The sequence below is a fragment of the Microcebus murinus genome, chromosome 2 (assembly GCF_040939455.1).
Source record: "Microcebus murinus isolate Inina chromosome 2, M.murinus_Inina_mat1.0, whole genome shotgun sequence".
Lineage (NCBI taxonomy): Eukaryota > Metazoa > Chordata > Mammalia > Primates > Cheirogaleidae > Microcebus > Microcebus murinus.
This window is the reverse complement of record NC_134105.1, coordinates 68,716,723-68,734,089: the sequence shown is the minus strand read 5'-3', so window position 1 is coordinate 68,734,089 and position 17,367 is coordinate 68,716,723. Positions and strand designations below refer to the sequence as shown.

The window sequence follows — 17,367 nt, the reverse complement described above, 5'->3', positions numbered from 1 at the left end:
ACTAAGCTTATTCATCCATAATCCAAGTTCAGGTTTTTTCCTTCTCTATCAGCTGGTCTTAAGGGATTCCCCCAGATAGCAAAGGTGTCAGGTATAGAAGAGGCACTGACTGGGAATATGGACTACTTGTTCACGTGGTCTGCTTATGCCTCGGTCCTGCTCATATTCCATCTCAGATTACACTGGAACCGTTTGACCTTATGACTTGATGAATCTGATGGAACTCAGCTGGTAATAGACAGATTCAGTTGTGTGGTCATTTGGTATCCCAGGATTATGTGTTCAGTCTCTACCAGAGCCTACTATTGCACTAGAATTTGTTTTTAAAGTGTATTTAATTCTCTGTCACAGATGGCATAACCTTACTCCACAATCCCAGGAGCCTGCATTGTGATCTCTCATCATTGCCATAAGATCTAAATGGCCTCCTTTCCCACCCTGATGTCTCCAATACCATAGGGTCTGCCAGGTCATACAGCCCAAGTAACGAGACTGTTTGCCTCACAGCTTGGACCCAGTGTAGGAATTTGCACAATCTACTGGGATCCTTGCCAGGGTGTTAACTCCTATATTTTGAAAAAGTGATCCCAAATTAATAAACTCTTCCACATCTAATTTTATGTTATTTTTGTTATGTTGATCAAGTATCTATAGAATCAGATCCCACACATACTCCCCCAGCTCCTACCAGTATATACTGGCTAGATGTTTTATTCCTTTGGGATATAGTCCCTTCTGCCTATATCCAGTACAGCAAGTTACCAGGTGGGTTATGCTGTAATTTAACCTTAATTATTGGCATAATGGCCGAAAAAGGAGGTATTGCAAATTCTAATTGTATTACATGTTTTCTCACAGGGGACAGGTCCTGTGAGGGGCCAGTGCTAGCTTATAATAAGGATGGGCCACTTCCATAAGCTGGTAAAGTTCAGAGTCTAGCAGTTCAAAATCTTCAGGGCCTTCTGTCCAGATATCCCATTCACAAGTGTCCGAGTCCCATTTTTTTTCCAACCAAGAGCCTAACCTTGGCATAACAGACTTGTCTTAGTTAGGAATTTAACTTTCTGTGGAATTTGGTCACTCTGACTATTAAATGCTGGGCCTTTACTAAATTTTCTCTGCCCTCCCACTGAAAGAGAGGAGGGCCCAACCAATTCTTTGGGGAGCACTGGGGCATATATAGCCCATCAGAATAGTCAGATATTGGACAAAAATGGCCAGATTTTTATACCCCTGCCTTAGTCAGGCTTTGGATGTAGATCTTTCTGTTGAGGACTAAATCTAGAAGCAATTGATTGTAGGGAAAATAAGATATTTTTTAAAAGGTGATGTGGGTGGCTCATCTGTGTTTCCACCACAACTACCCTATCTAATTTGTTCATTCATTCATTCAACATATACTATTTAACTTCTGTATTCCATGCAGTATGCTAGACATAGACAAGAAATCATCCCTACGTTCCAGAGCATACTGACCAATGAACTTATAATCACATCTTCCCAAATGGTGGATGAAGCACAATGAGCTAAGGTAGCTGGCTCCAAGTCACTCACACTGTCAAAGAAATAACTTCTTAGTTTACTGATTTCATTTGAAAATAGGAGGGAAGTGATCCAAAGGTTAACTATTTAGAAACAGTAATGTATTTATAAATAAACAAAGGGTCCATTCATACTTGTCAAGTCATAGAATTACTCTCCAGTGAAAACGTCTGAAGAAACACTATGAACAAAAAATCCCTTGGCTGGGCGCGGTGGCTCACGCCTGTAATCCTAGCTCTCTGGGAGGCCGAGCCGGGCGGATCGTTTGAGTTCAGGAGTTCGAAACCAACCTGAGCAAGAGCGAGACCCCGTCTCTACTATAAATAGAAAAATTAATTGGCCAACTAATATATATAGAAAAAATTAGCCGGGCATGGTGGCGCATGCCTGTAGTCCCAGCTACTCGGGAGGCTGAGGCAGGAGGATTGCTTGAGCCCAGGAGTTTGAGGTTGCTGTGAGCGAGGCTGATGCCATGGCACTCACTCTAGCCTGGGCAACAAAGTGAGACTCTGTCTCAAAAAAAAAAAAAAAAAAAAAAAAAATCCCATAATATGCAGTATTCTTTTGACAGTTCACTGTCTTTGTATATGGGCAACTCCATAAGTTTTCTATTTTTCAGTCTCCTCTCTAAATGTCTAAACCCAATGTTAGTGCTCTTAGCCTTTCCCTCTTCTCAGTTTACATACTTTCTCTTTGGTGGCTGATTTATATAAACTTTGTATGAAAATGTTTTAAAACATTTTAGTTTCAATTAGCACATAGTCTAATTTTATATCAGTTCTTAGTTAATAAGTAGAATATAGTTACTTAAAAAAAATAGAGGTAGAGCATTTAAAAGTTTTTACTGACTTTCAGAAAAAAATAATATTTCTTCTCAATTCTAATGAGTGATTTATTAGGCATAAGGCTTTTTGGCCTTCTGAATTTTTGCTTTAGTTAACAAAATATTCAAGTAGACTATTACATATCCTATTTTGCAAAATGTGGAATGTTTTCGATAATTATATGGTTGCCAATCTCTTCAACCACAGCATATTCTGGCTAAGCACATTGTCATGTTCTTTATTGTGTGTTAGATGTGAAATCAGTGTTTTGAAAGCTTTTTTAATGAAAATTCTTGGTCAGAAAGGTATCTGTCGTTGTTAGTTGTTATAAGTGAAGGCTATCGCCTCAGTGACTGCTTTATATTTTCCATAAATACCCAGTAGAAATGATTTAAACTTTGTGGGCCATATCGTCACTGTCACAACTGCTCAATTCTGCCTTCATGTTTAGAAAGCAGACAGAGACAATAGGTAAACAAAAGGGCATGGCTGCGTTCCAATGAGTTACAATGAAGCTGTTTACAAAAACGGGCAGCCAGCTCCCAGGGCCATATTTGTCTGACTCCTGCTTTATCTCATATTCTATTTCTCTTCTAGCATCTTTTGGCTATGTGCTTTATATGTTAGTTATTAATTATTTCTAAATTGATTAGTATAGTACCTTATTACGTGATAGATAATAACTAATGAAAGAAGAATGAAATTTTATGTATTTCATCTTTAGGATAATGTATATTATTCCAACAACACTGATTTATGGTGTTTCTGAAGAAGTTTGTAACTTAAAAATAAATACAAGAAGCTAAAGAAAAGTATTGTCAGGATACAAAGTCTGAATAAAAGGTCAAATCAAGCTAAGAATAGAATTTAGTTATTGTGATTGCTTTAAAATATATCTACCAATTCTTTGATATTCCTCCCTCCAAAAGATGCAAGGTAGACATTTTACTGTCTTTGAATGTGGAGTCGATCTCGTTATACATTTCTAATGAATAGAAAATGGCATACGTGATAGTTTGTGACTAGGTCATAACGGTGTTACAGCTTCTTTCTTGCCCTCTCTCTCTCAGTTCACTTGATCTGGGGGAAACTAAGTACTGTGTAGTCAGGCCCTGTGGAGAGGCCTGCATGGTGAGGAAGTGAGACCTCTTGCAAACAGCCTCCTTGGAAATGGATTCTCTGGCCTCAGTCAAGCCTTCAGCAGTGCATTCCAAATCTTGACTGCAACCTCATGAAAGGCACTGGGCCAGAACCACCCATCTAATGCACTCTCGAATTCCTGACCCAGAGAAACTGAGATAATATGTGTGTATTATTTTAAGTCACTAACTTTGGGGGATAATTTGTATTGCAGCAATAGAGAATTAAAACTGTAATATAAATTTCAACATTTCTTTTGAAATGAAGAGTAAGAATAGGAACAAAAACAGCAATTATCCACATCTCCATCCTGAAGGTCCATAGGTAATAAATACGAATAAATTATGACCATTTCTACATGCACATAATTTGCCTTTGAGCACTTTAAAATTGAAAATATATTTTTGTCCTTGGTTCTCACTTGCATATATGGGACTTGAGGGATTCATGGAAAAAATATGAGAACACGTCACAGCACCATAATCTGTCCTTTGTAAAAGTGCTCTGCTAAGAAGGGAGAGAATGTGACATGGCGCCTTTGTACATGTACAAAGGTACATGCCTCTCATCCATGAACTTTATGACTCATGGAGCATTCCCAGTGCAGGAAAGCTATCTAGGCATAAGGAGCTGGCTGGGAGATGGTCCTTGGGGAAAGATTAAACCTGCCAGCATGTTCTGCCTGTCACAGATGTGTTGGTTCCCAACCAATCATGGTAGATTATGGCATAATATTAGGCTGTTAAAAAAATAATTTTATGAAACAAAGCAAAAGAGTAGGTTTTGTATGAAGTTTCCTCTGCTCAGAAGGGTAAGTTTATATTGTAGATGAACTTTCTTTTATTTGGCTGACAGAGCAAAAATTAGGTTCTGAATAGAATAATTTTGCAAATATATTCTCAGTTATCATGCCTCTTCATTTTTGCTGCCAAGCTTCTTAAAAGAGAAGTTCACCTATACATTCTTAACTCTTTGTAAAACATGTCCAAACACACAAAAGCTGCTGAAATTATTCTTATAGCTCACCATCAACCTTGTAATTGCCAAGTCCTGTGACTTTGTCTCAGTGCTTATCCTTCCTAACCCTTCCCCTTTCCACAATACACAGATGTCTCTCTCCTTGAGATTTTCCCTTTTCTTATTTTTCTTTGCCCATTCCCAGTGTTTGTCCTATCTGACTCTTCCTTTTGTTTTCTACCTTTTGCCTCCCAAGAATCTTCATTAAGATTCTCTCTTTGTGTGGTGTGGCAGCCCTTTCTTCCAGGACTCCTGTGTCTATTGAGCTTTGCAATGTCTCTGATCTTGTCCTTGGCATGATTTTAATAGAAGTTTTATTTTTTGTGCACCTCAGATGATCATGTGAATGAACAAGTCTAATAGTTGGAAGAGCTGTACTGGTTTTACAGATTGCCTCCTAATGGTGTGGCTTAAAGCAAACTGATTGCTCATGACTTACTGGTGACCTATGAACCTCTACTACTACGGTGAAAATAGTTTGGGAAAACCACTGCTTCACCCTGTCGATTTAACAAGGAATGTCTGTGCTGATAAAAGGTTTCTCCTTCATCTTGAAGTCTGAAACAAAAAAATGGCCAGGTGCGGTGGCTCATGTCTGTCATCCCAGCACTTTGGAAGGCGGAGGCAGTAGGATTGCTTGAGCAGGAGTTTGAGACCAGCCTGGGCAACATAGTGAGACCACCTCTCACCCCATCTCTATAAAAATTTTTTTAAAAAATTAGCCAGGTGCAGTGGCACATACTTGTAGTCCCAGCTAGTAGAGAGGCTGAGACAGGAGGATCACTTAAGGCTAGGAGTTCCAGGCTGCAGCAGTTAGCTATAATTGAGCCACTGCACTCCAGCCTGGGCAACAGAGTCTCTTAAAAAGAAAAAAAAAAAAAAAGATTATCTCTTTGTTCCTATTTTACTATTACATGTGTACTGTATCATTCTTATGATTTGAACAGTTGATTATTCCGTGGAGACTCCAATTAATATTTCAGGGTAGAGTCCCTAAGAGCCACAACTGTCCTATGGCTTAATTGATCATCTTTCTGCTGACATTAGTTTTTCTTCTTAACTTACTGTTTCTTTTAATAATGATATGATTGTCCTCATAAGAGTCACTACACTTAACTCAGACTATTACAGTAGCTTCTGTTTGTCCCATTTTCTATTTTTTCCTATTTTTACACATTAAACATGGTGTTGTTAAATTACTGTTCATTCAGTACAGATATGATTACACTCCTCCTTTACTCCAAACTGACAATGACTCTTCTATAAACACACATTCTTCTGCAAGCACCACAAACGCAAACCTAATCATTTGGCATGCAAAGCCTCAATAGTATATAACTGATATTTCTATCCCATTCTATTCCCCTACACATATCTTTTATATCAAACAATCTGGATTAACTTTATGTTTGCCAAATGTTTTATCATTTGCTACTTCCCACCTTCTGCTCAAATCATTCCCTATGCTCGGAATACACTTTCTCCATTTCATCTTGCCAATATTTAGTCATATTTCAGATACTGCCTTCTCTGTAAAACCCTTCCTTTTGTTCTCAACCCAGATATATTCTCCCCTGCCTTTGTGTTATATAGCATTGTTTTCTAACTTATAGAAAATAAACATTTTACCTATTCCAATCCACTGGATTTTGAACTCCTAATTATGTTTTACTCATTTTTGTATCCTCTGCAACTGTTAGCAGAGGACATGTTACAAGAACAAATAAATGTTTAATTTTATTTTTTTCAGATTATTTCACATTTATTGAAAAAGTTGATTTGCATTCTAAACTAGAAATTAGTTTAGTACACTTTTCTGACATTTCATTTATAAAATTATTTCTGTGAGACTAGCTTTCGAATGGACTAGTTGAGCTAGATTACAAAGTTTATCAATTTCATGTCAACATACATTGTAATTCGCTGTATTTTTAGGGTAACACTACCTACTTTAATAATAAACCTAAAATTTCTTGTTGGCTTAACACAATAGACAGTTACTTCTGCCCATGTTAACTGTCCAATGCAGGTGTTCCTAAGTAGTTCTCCCCTATGAGGTGAGTAAGAAAACCATGCTCCTCATTTCTTGTGGCATCCCCTCATCATTAGTACAAGGAATAAAAGAGTGGAGAAAAACCACCTTTTTTCATGTTAATAAATAGCATGCCTTATCAATTTTAAAATGCACATTGCATTAATAAGCTTAGGCTAAAATATGCTGGAAACAACCTCAAAATAGGTAACAACCTCAAAATATCTGTGGATTACAACAACAAAGGTTTATTTTTCACTTGCACTTTATTCACTGTAGAGTAGCTGTGGCTCTCCCATGCCTGCCATCTGCATTCCGAGCCCCAGGCTTAAGGAGCAGTGCCCAGGCTTAAGGAGATGTGATTAGTCTTACTGTAAAAAGAAGAAAAGAAACTGGCTTAAAAAAAAAAAGGTGGCAAATGTCACTTCCACACATTTTTATTTGGTCAGAGTTATATATAGAAGCCTGATGTCAGTAGGGTGGAAGAGTATGTTCCTCCCATGGTGAGGGTACTGCAAATTACTTGGCCAAATCTGAAATCAATAGCACAGGGAGGTATAACCCTTCTGCACAAAGGAGCAGAGAATAGTTTTTTAAAAATAATACAGTTTACTGCACATTTTTTTCACATTTTAACATTTTAAAATTGGAATATTTCTCACAATCAGTAGTGAATTATAGTTATTTGACAGAATTTTTTTCTTTTTAGAGATACAAAAATATTGGTGCCTCTTATAATCAGTGACATCTCAGATGTAATAAAGTTTGGTAAGCTTTAACTTTAAAAGTAATCTAATTCACCTGTTATTTTCAAATGTGGGAACAATTTCAAATCAAAGCATAATAAAGGCTTAAAGAATTAATATATTTAAAACCTATATAGTTCAGATTCCTTCACCACTGATATAAAACTGTGCCCGCATACTTATTTTTAGTCTGTAGTAAAGACAGCAATAAAAAATTAGAAAAAGTTGAGCAGTATTTGCAAAGGGGAAATAACAGACAAATAATCAATGGAATAGAATAGAAGCTTAGAAATAAGCCATGTATAAGATAAGAATGGTATCATAAACCAAATGGGGGAAAGAAATATTTTATATGTGCAGTATTTGGAAAACTGGGTCACTATATGGAAAAAACCAAAATTGATCCCTATCTTATACCATCTGAAAACTGGACTCCAGATGGATTAAAGATCTAAATAAAAATATTAACAATGATAGAAAAGGATGCTTATTACTTAATGACATAAAAATAGGGAAAGGCTTCTTAAGCAAAATCAAGGAAGTACAAATCATAATGCAAAAACTGTTAGATGTGACTAAATTAAAATTAAGGATTTCTTGTCAGTGAAGGATGTCAACAGTAATATCAAAGCTGACTGATCACAAGAAAGAATTTGGAATATACAAGTAACTCAAACAAAAGTCAGCAGGAGACCTGAATAGACATTTCTCAAAATAAGACATACAGATAGTCAACAGGTATATGAAAAAAATACTCAACGTCTTTAAACATGAGGGAAATGCAAATCAGAACCACAATGAGACATCATCCTACCCCATTTAGAATGGCTGTTACTAAATAGGCAAAAAATAACAGATGCTGACGAGGATGTTGAGAAAAGGGAACTCTTAAACACCGTTGGTGGAAATGTTAAGTCTGTATAGCCGCTATGGAAAACAGGATGGGGATTTCTCAGAAAACTAAAAATAGAACTACCATATCAGCCAGCAGTCCCACTACTGAGCATTTATCCAAAGGAAAGAAAAGCAGTATATCAGAGAAATATCTGCACACCCATCCTTATTGCAGCACCATTCACAATACCAAAGATATGCAGTCAACCTCAATGTCTATCACAGGACAAATGGATAAAGAAAATGTGATATATATACAATGAAACACTATATGGCTATTAACAAATGAAATCTTGTCACATGCAGCAACATGGATAGAACTGGAGGTCATTATGTTAATTGAAATATACCAAGCACAAAAGACAAATATTACACGTTCTTAGTCATTGGGAGTTAAAAGAGTTGATGTCAATAGAGGTAGAGAGCAGAAAGATAGCTACCAGAGGCTGAAAGTGTGTGTGTTAAGGGATGGTGGGAGGAAATGAAGAGAGTTCAGTTAATGGGTACGAACATAGAGTTAAATAGAAGGAATAAGTTCTAATGTTCAATAGCAGAGTGGGGTGACTATTTAACAACAGTGTATTGTATATTTCAAAATCACTAGCAGAGAGTACTTGAAATATTCTTAGCACATACAAATGATAAATACTCAAGATGATGAATACCCTAATTACCCTAACTTGATCATTGTACCTTCTATGCATGTAACAAAGTATAATATGTGACCCATAAATATGTGTAAATATTATATAAAAAACATAAAAAAGAACTGCACAGAAAAACTCCAAAAGGCTAAGAAGCGTATGAAGAATTCAGACTCGTTAGTTATCAGAAAAATGCAAATTAAAATAATAATGTACTACCACTCTATACACAGACTTAGCCATTTATCCTAATGTTATATATATAATCCCCATGTGTGTTTTATACCACCAAGAAATTAAACTATTATTTGTTTTAAAATTTTGCACAAAATGGTATCATAATGATGTTTCCATTTGAAAATGATTTATACTTTTTTCTCATTCAACATTATATTCTTCAAAGGTTTATTCATGTTGATATATGTAGGTCTGGTCTATTAGTTGGCCTTTTTGTTCTATTCAGGCCCTCAACAGATTGGATAATGCCCACCCAATAGGGAGGGCAATCCAATCTGCTTTATTCAGTTGATCTATCTAATCTCATCCGGAAATACCACACACGCAGAAATAATGTTTAACCAAATATCTGGGCACTCTGTGACCCAGTTACATTGATACATAAAATTAAGCATCTCAAGTCTCCCCTTTGTCAATTTGACACCCAAATGCGTCTCCTTAAACTGTACTTAATATCCAAATAAATATAACAAGGTCATAATTCAACCTAATGTGATAACAACTATCCTAAATGCAACCCCAAACTCACTAACCTCTTCTCCACAAAAGGTGGTAAAGTCCTTGAGTGATGTTTACTCTTCTTCTTTATATCCCATAACTTAAATAACATGATGTAAACTTAATAATACTTAAATACTATGTATGATATAAGGTCAATATATCTCGTGATAAGGAATGAGAAGGAAAAAAAGCAAATATATTTGCTACATATACACAAATGTATTCATAACAAAATAATGAGGAAATACTAATGACAATCACAGTCTTCATTTCTGTAACTGATCATGTACTCATAACCGGTATTTAAGATTACCTTCTCCACAATACATTCTGTATTCTCTTTACTTTCAGCAAGCACCTCAGTTATTTGGGTTCTTTACCTGGTAGGGTGTGATGAACCGAGTGTTTTTATCTCCCCTTGCAAATTCATATGTTGAAATCCTAACCTCAGATGTGGTAGTATTGGGAGGTGGAGGCTCTAGGAGGTCATGAAGACTCTGCCTTCTATGAACCAGGGAGCAGGCCCTCACCAGACACTGAATCTGCTGGTACCTGGATCTTAGACTTCTAACCCTCCAGAACTGTGAGAAATAAAGGTTTGTTGTTAAAACCACCCAGCCTGTAGTATATTTGTTATAATATCCTGAATGGACTAAGACATGAGATGACCCAAACCTTCATTCCTGAAGGGTCTGGGCCACTAGTAGTCCTGCCTGAATAGGATCGTTTTAATTTTCTGTTGACCTTGATCACAGAGCATGGTGATATTGAGACACCCTAATGGATCTCCTATATTCTAGACATACTCTTCCTTACCTCCATTGTGAAGTAGTAGTCCAGTTTCCTCATGGTTGTCAGAATTAATCAACCTAGCCAACACGGAACTTCTTTCTTTGCCTATTGATTCAGGGGCATAAGGAACCCAAAGTGGCTGGATGGCAGTCTTAACTTCCAGTTTAATGAGAATTGTTGTGTCTCCTGGTGGAAGTGTTCCTTCCTCAGGACTTAAGACCTCTACTCCAACAGAGAATAACATCACCAGAACAGGAAAAAAATATTTTAGTGGGTCACTAGGGGTAATAGTGAGTGATACTAATGCCATTTCCACCCCTTGATTCCTGGACCCTAGCATCCTAGCTATAGGAGAAACAGTACCATATATTAGATGCTGATTCAGAGTATTTATAGCCTTTTGGAAAACCTTTCCCCATTCCTACAGGGTCTTGCCACCTACCTGGCATTGTAACTAAATCTTCCAAAGGCCATTCCACCATTCTATCAAGCCAACTGTCTCAGGATGGTAGATAACATAGTATTAATAAGACCAGTGAATTCCATGAGCATGAGCATTAATCATTGATTGCCTCAGAAAGAAAGTTTCAGTCTCTTAAATTTAAAAACCACAGAAATGAACTATTAGATCACTTCCAACTAGATATAAGTAATAACATTAGCATAGTGTTTAAGAGTACACATCAATGTTGTCCAACAGAAATATAATGCAACTCACAAATGCAAGATACATATGTATTATAATTTTAAATTTTCTAGTAGCCACATTAAAAAGGGTAAAAAGAAAGAGGTGATACTGATTTTAGTAGTATTTCATTTAAAGCAATATATTCAAAGCACTATCATTTTAATATGTAATCTATGTAATTAATCATTAACTAGACATTTTGCATTCTTTATGTACTAATTCTTCAAAATATGGTGTCTTTTGCATTTACAGTATGTGCCAATTTGTATTAGCCACCTAATACATGCTCCATGCATTAACTTCAGTTAGCTACAATACAGCAAGCCATATTTTCATGACTCAGTGATTTCTATATGCTAATATATATTATTATAGGAGAATCTAAGCAATGTCTTTGCTTGGTAGACATTGGAAAAAAATTTCTTACATCTTTGAATAAAAGTAGCAAATATACTTCCTTATAATTTAAAGGTCAGGAAAGTGATTATGCTCTTATTGTAAAGCTTGTTCTATGATATTTCCTTTGCTTTCTATGCTGCTTGAAGAAGGAATGATAGACATAGACAAAGGTGGATAAACCCTAAGCCTCGTTCACTCTGAAGCGGTATTATTGATTGCCTTCTTTCACTTCTTCTGGCACATTAAATCCATTCCTTACTCAAACCATCTATTATGCCTAAAATACCCTTCACTTCTTCACCTCACTGCCTGGCCTCCTCTTACTCTTCAGGTTTCAGATTAAATGTCAGGTCTCATCCTTCCCTGACCAACTTTGCTGAAATAGGTCTTCTCTTTTATTCTCCATTTCGTCATCATAGTAATTTCCTTTGTGAGCTTATTTCACAATTTGTAATTATTTAATTTTTAATTTAGTTGTTTTTGTCTCTGTGTTACAAGACTTTTTGCCTCATAGGTCAAAAGCATAAATCTATCTAGCTCACTCAGGAAATCTCAGTAGCCATCACAGTGCCTCACACAGAGTAGGCACCAAATATTAATATTTCTTGAGTGAATGAATGAATGATAGGGATGTATCATTCCCTCATGTATTAAGGGGCTTTTATAGAAGAAAGTCACAGAAATGATTTCTTAAATAATATATCCACATCAGACAGCTATGAAAATTGCAGGGTTTTTTTAATAACAACTCATTGGAGATATAGTTTATATAGTGTAAGTTTTGCCCATTTAAAGTATAGAATTCAATATTTTTATATTTACAGAATTGTACAGCTATCACTCTATTCCAATTTTAGAACATTGTCATCACCATATAGAGAAACCTCATGCCCGCTAGCAGTCATTCACATTCCAGCCTTACTCAATGGTCACTTAAAGAGATTTAAATAAACACATAGACCAATGGAACAGAATAAGAGAGCCCAGAAATAAAACCACACATATATGGTCAACTACTTTGTGACAAAGGCACCTTGGGGAAAGGACAATCTCTTCAATGAATGGTGTCTGAAAAATTGAATATTTACATGCAAAATATTGAAATTGGACCTTTAGAAAATACACAAAATCAACTCAAAATGTATTAAAGACTTAAATATAAGAACTGAAACCATGAAATTCCTAGGAAAAAACATGGGGGAATGTTATTTGACAATGATATTGGCAATGGTTTTTGGTTTTCACATGCACTGGCAAAAAAAGCAAAAATAGACAAATGAAATGGCATCAACTAATAAGTATCCTACAGATTTTTTTAAAAAATAACATCCAGTAGATTCTCAGTTTCACAAGGATGGAGACTGGATTTAAAACTCATTGCCTCCCTGCGTAGTGCCTGTCTCATATTAGGCACTCATATATATCTGTTGATTGAATAAATTAATTTTGATATGAAGCCCATAGACTATGTACTTATACTAGGAGAATTTTACTCCAATATAAAATTTAGAATGATTTAGAAAGAAACAGTGATTATAGGTTATTTAAGACTAGTGAAATGTATGTGTATTTTCTGTTGTATTTTCCTAAAAGGGACCTGTCGGTTTACCTGGAGAAGTTGGGATAACTGGAAGCATTGGTGAAAAGGTAATATCTTATATTATTTTGTTTTCCAGTAATAATTTAAGGCTAAATTCAAAAGAAAGACTTTCACATGGTGTTTTATGTTGATTAGAAATCACTCATAACCTTAGCATATTATGTATATTGAATCTTTTAAGTATATTGAAATATAGCTAATAGCATGTATGTTTCTAATTTTTAAAGGGCATAGAACTGTTCTGGTTATAAAGATGTGGTCTGAAAAGAAAAGATGAAACAGTCTAGGTTTATGACTAGAAAATATTTAAATCTACTTAATGAGAACAAACCATCTATAGGAAGCAGATTTAAGCGAAGAGCAAGTTTTACCTTTCTCACTCCCTGTCTCATGTATTATGTACTTGTTCCTATTTCTATTCTTGCTCTTTTATTGGTCTAGATGATTCTGTACCTCTTCCATCTGTTTATTCAAAACCAAACTGGACTCAGCTGAATTCCCATCCCCTATACGAAGTCCCCACAGACTGCTCTAATCCTTCCTATTTCTTCCCTTCCTAGACTTAGCACAAGTACCACACTGTTCAAAATTTAATCGTCCTCCAATTGTTTCATCTCTGCTAATATTATATCTGCAGTTACTTTAGGGCAGAATCTAAGTTAAGTTTTTTTATATCTCTCCTAACTCTCACTTATACATTCAAAGTGCTTAATTATATACTTATTGATTTTTTATTAACAATGTAACAAAATATAATATGAATTCAGTTCAAAAAATTTAGATGGTTTTATAATTTTTTCATTCTTATTTAGTTATTTCTATGCTGGGTTAAATTATCTACACTAAGATTTTACAATCCTGAGAATTTTCATGCGTATCAGTTTAGTCTTTTTAATCTGCTGTGGCAAATTTGAGTATCATGATCTCCCAGAATTATTTCTGGGACACTTAATTGGGATAGACAGACTGTAGAAATAAAATTTTTCAATGATTATACAGATTACTTAGTTTTTCAATATGCTTTAATATTTAACTATTTTCATATTTTATATGTCTCAAAATTTTATTTCTACTTACAAAATTTTAGCATATGATACATGCTCAATTTTAAGTTGTGTTTATCCATAATTTTATATTTACTTCATCTTATAATAATAAGATTTTCAGCATTTTTGCCTTGAAAAACATCTTAATAGAATGTTTTTTGTACTACAAGTCTATCAATTTTAGGATAAAAATGTAAAATTTATAAATCAAAAATTATTAAGAATTAGGATGAAATATGAGTGTATATGATTCTGACAGTTTTCCATTCTAAGCTTAACCCAATCATGACTAATTAAAATTCCTCAATGATCCTCTTTTTTCTTTGTTGTTTTAAAAGGGAGAACGTGGAGGTCCAGGCCCACTAGGTCCCCAAGGGGAAAAGGGCATTATGGTAAGAGCTCAGTGATTTTTAAAAATGTTTCCAAAGACCATAATAAAGTTAAGGTATTCCAGAGGTAAAATTGCCTTGACTAGAATTTAAGTAAGTAAAAAATGCTATTTTATAAGAAATTTCTATTAGAATTTTCTTTCTAAGTGGTTTAACTCCTGGAATGCTATGTAGTACTAAGACATTAAAAAGCATGCAAATGAGATAGCTTAGTTAAATGATTCTATGGTTTTAGGAAAAGAATTAAAATACCATAAATTAGCTAAAACAGATGCAGAAGAAAAATCAATTAGAATTCTACTTATTCTTCTACAAACTATAGTTGATATGGCACATATCATCATTGCCACTTTTTCATGAGTTTGTGGTCACATGTAATTTTTTGCCATAGAGAGGTCAGGACTCAGAATTCCTCTCATTCTCCTGTATCTTTAAGATAGGAACAGGTGACAAATTTTATATCTGGGTTACATTTTTTTAGTTTATTAAATCATTTCTAAGTGTGGTAGGAGCTAGAATAAATGATTATTATCCATAAGGTGATCTTTCTTTCAGAAAATACATTGTGATGGATATGGTGGCCTACAATACTATCTATAAATTCATTTTACCTAACTTATTCTTTAGTTTTAACTTCTATATTTTCAGAAAATCTCTCTAATTTTTTTTAGCTATCTCCAGTTGCTGTCAACTAGGAAATTTAACATACCCATAAAACTAATCAATTTTAGGAATCATTACTTCCTAAGGCATTTTCAGAATTAGCATTAATATCATAAAGTATGTGGTCCCTCTAAAATTTGACATACTAAAGTATTTGTATACATTCATATACCTTAATTATAGAATTCTCTGACATCTCTAAAAATTATATGGTCTCATAATTTATATAACATAGCATACATTCATGCATAAGATAATATAACCTACAGAAAGATGAAATGAATGTTCTCTTCTCAACAAGCTGTAGTAGGTGATTCTAGCTAACAATTTTCATTTCTAGACAAAGACCTTCTAATAAATAGATATATGGCTCTATATAGTCATGTTTTTTTATTTCTATGTTCTATCAGCTGAACACTTCCTACGACCTTTCATATCTTGAATAGGAAAGGGAGAGATTGTCAAATTATCCCTTTTCATTACTATTTATAATTTACTGGTTTATCTTCAATGAAAATAATTAACTATAATTGAGATTTTCATGTCTTTCATATTTTATTTAAACCATAGGGATATCCAGGTCTTCCTGGGGTTCCAGGACCCATGGGTCCATTGGGATTACCTGTAAGTACAGGAAAAATTTTATGATCTCTTCTAGAATGTCTATTTTAATTTAAATCCATAAATTTTGTTGAACAAAAATTTACTGAACAAAAGCAAAAATTTTTTTTTCATGCAAAATAAATCATGTATAAACTAGTAAAGACTGCTTCTCTCCCAGACTGCACAAAACCCTCTGGAATATGTCATGGTATCTTGAACTTTCTCACCTCTACTTGGTATGTAACCAGTGTCAGTTCTGCAACCTAAATAACATTTAAATTTTCTTTTGAATAACCACATATGAGAAAATAGGGTTATGTAACCAAAGTATTTGTACCCTCATAATACTCTGAAATAAAAGAAAAAGAAAATAGGGTTAGTAATCAAGATTAGAAGTGAAACCAATTTAACAAACAAATTTTAAGTTCCAACATATTTTTCTCAGAAATTTGCAAATATTCTTATATAACCAGATAAAATTTATAGAAAATATACTTTATTAAATAAAAATTGAGTATTAAAAATGCTTCATTTGTTGTTTACAGAAAAATAATGAAATCTTACCCCTAAATATTGCTTATCAAAATTTGAAAGTTACTGTAAACATAAATATGAAAAAGATACCTGCCCTTTGGGATATATATCAGCCTTCAGGATATCCTGAGAAGAACTTTTCATATCAGAAATTCTTTATACTAAGTTTCATAAAACTTCTATTTTAAAAATAATCCAAATTTTCTAGTACATTCATAGACATGTTGTCGGCTTCCAAAATGAAGAAGACTGGCCCAGGGCATAATTGCTAATCTCTTTATTTACATAAAATAATAAATAAATTTGAGATCCCAAAATCACTGTTTTTATCAGCCTGATGTTTATAAATAAAGATTGTTTTCCAACTGAGCCTTGATTGAAGACTATAGGTACAAAAATAATTTATTATAATTGACTTAATAATAGATAACATCTTAATTTCCATTGCAGGCTATTTTTGTGGCATATTAATTTGAAACATTTTATGGCATTTTTCATGAGAACAGAAAAAAATCTATTTTTATGTGATAGGATTGTCATTAATATCTAGAATAATGGTAAGGAAACTTCACAGAGATAGCCATTGCTTCTTTGATGAGCCAGGCAGATTAGACTGTTCTGACTGGCTGAGTGGGTATCTCCTTCCTCCCTTACTCCATATGTCTTCTACCCCAAAACTACTTGGTTGGTAAATATTAAAAGCTTTCCATTCTTTGTTCAGGGTGTACACACCCAGAAATGACATTTCTCCAAATAATAGAATATTTCAAAAGCAGAATATTGAGAGAGGGAGGTAAGATTTAAAGCATATTTTTTAAGAAACCTAGTCAATATAATTTTAAGAATTCCCAAGGGGAATTACTTATAAGAAAGGGTATGACTACTATTCTAATAACATGCCTGTGAATTGTATAACTGATTTTTAAATTTGCAACATACAGGGTCGTGCGGGGGCAAGAGGACCACCAGGGAGTCAAGGTCCTAAAGGACAAAGAGTAAGTAACCTAACAAGTACATTAACCTAAAAAGAAGTACATTAACCTAAAAAAAAATCACTTCAAGAATAGTGATAAATG

The 17,367-nt window shown here is 34.4% G+C and overlaps 1 protein-coding gene across 1 annotated transcript in view; it reads left to right on the top strand.

Annotated features, from left to right (window-relative positions):
* The window catches only part of COL24A1 (collagen type XXIV alpha 1 chain), a 279,723-nt gene that overhangs the window by 138,668 nt on the left and 123,688 nt on the right, over positions 1–17,367 (top strand). The window contains exons 24-27 of the mRNA XM_076010342.1: positions 13,050–13,103; positions 14,441–14,494; positions 15,725–15,778; positions 17,233–17,286. Coding sequence (XP_075866457.1) covers positions 13,050–13,103; positions 14,441–14,494; positions 15,725–15,778; positions 17,233–17,286 — 216 coding nt within the window. The remainder of the gene's footprint in view (positions 1–13,049; positions 13,104–14,440; positions 14,495–15,724; positions 15,779–17,232; positions 17,287–17,367) is intronic.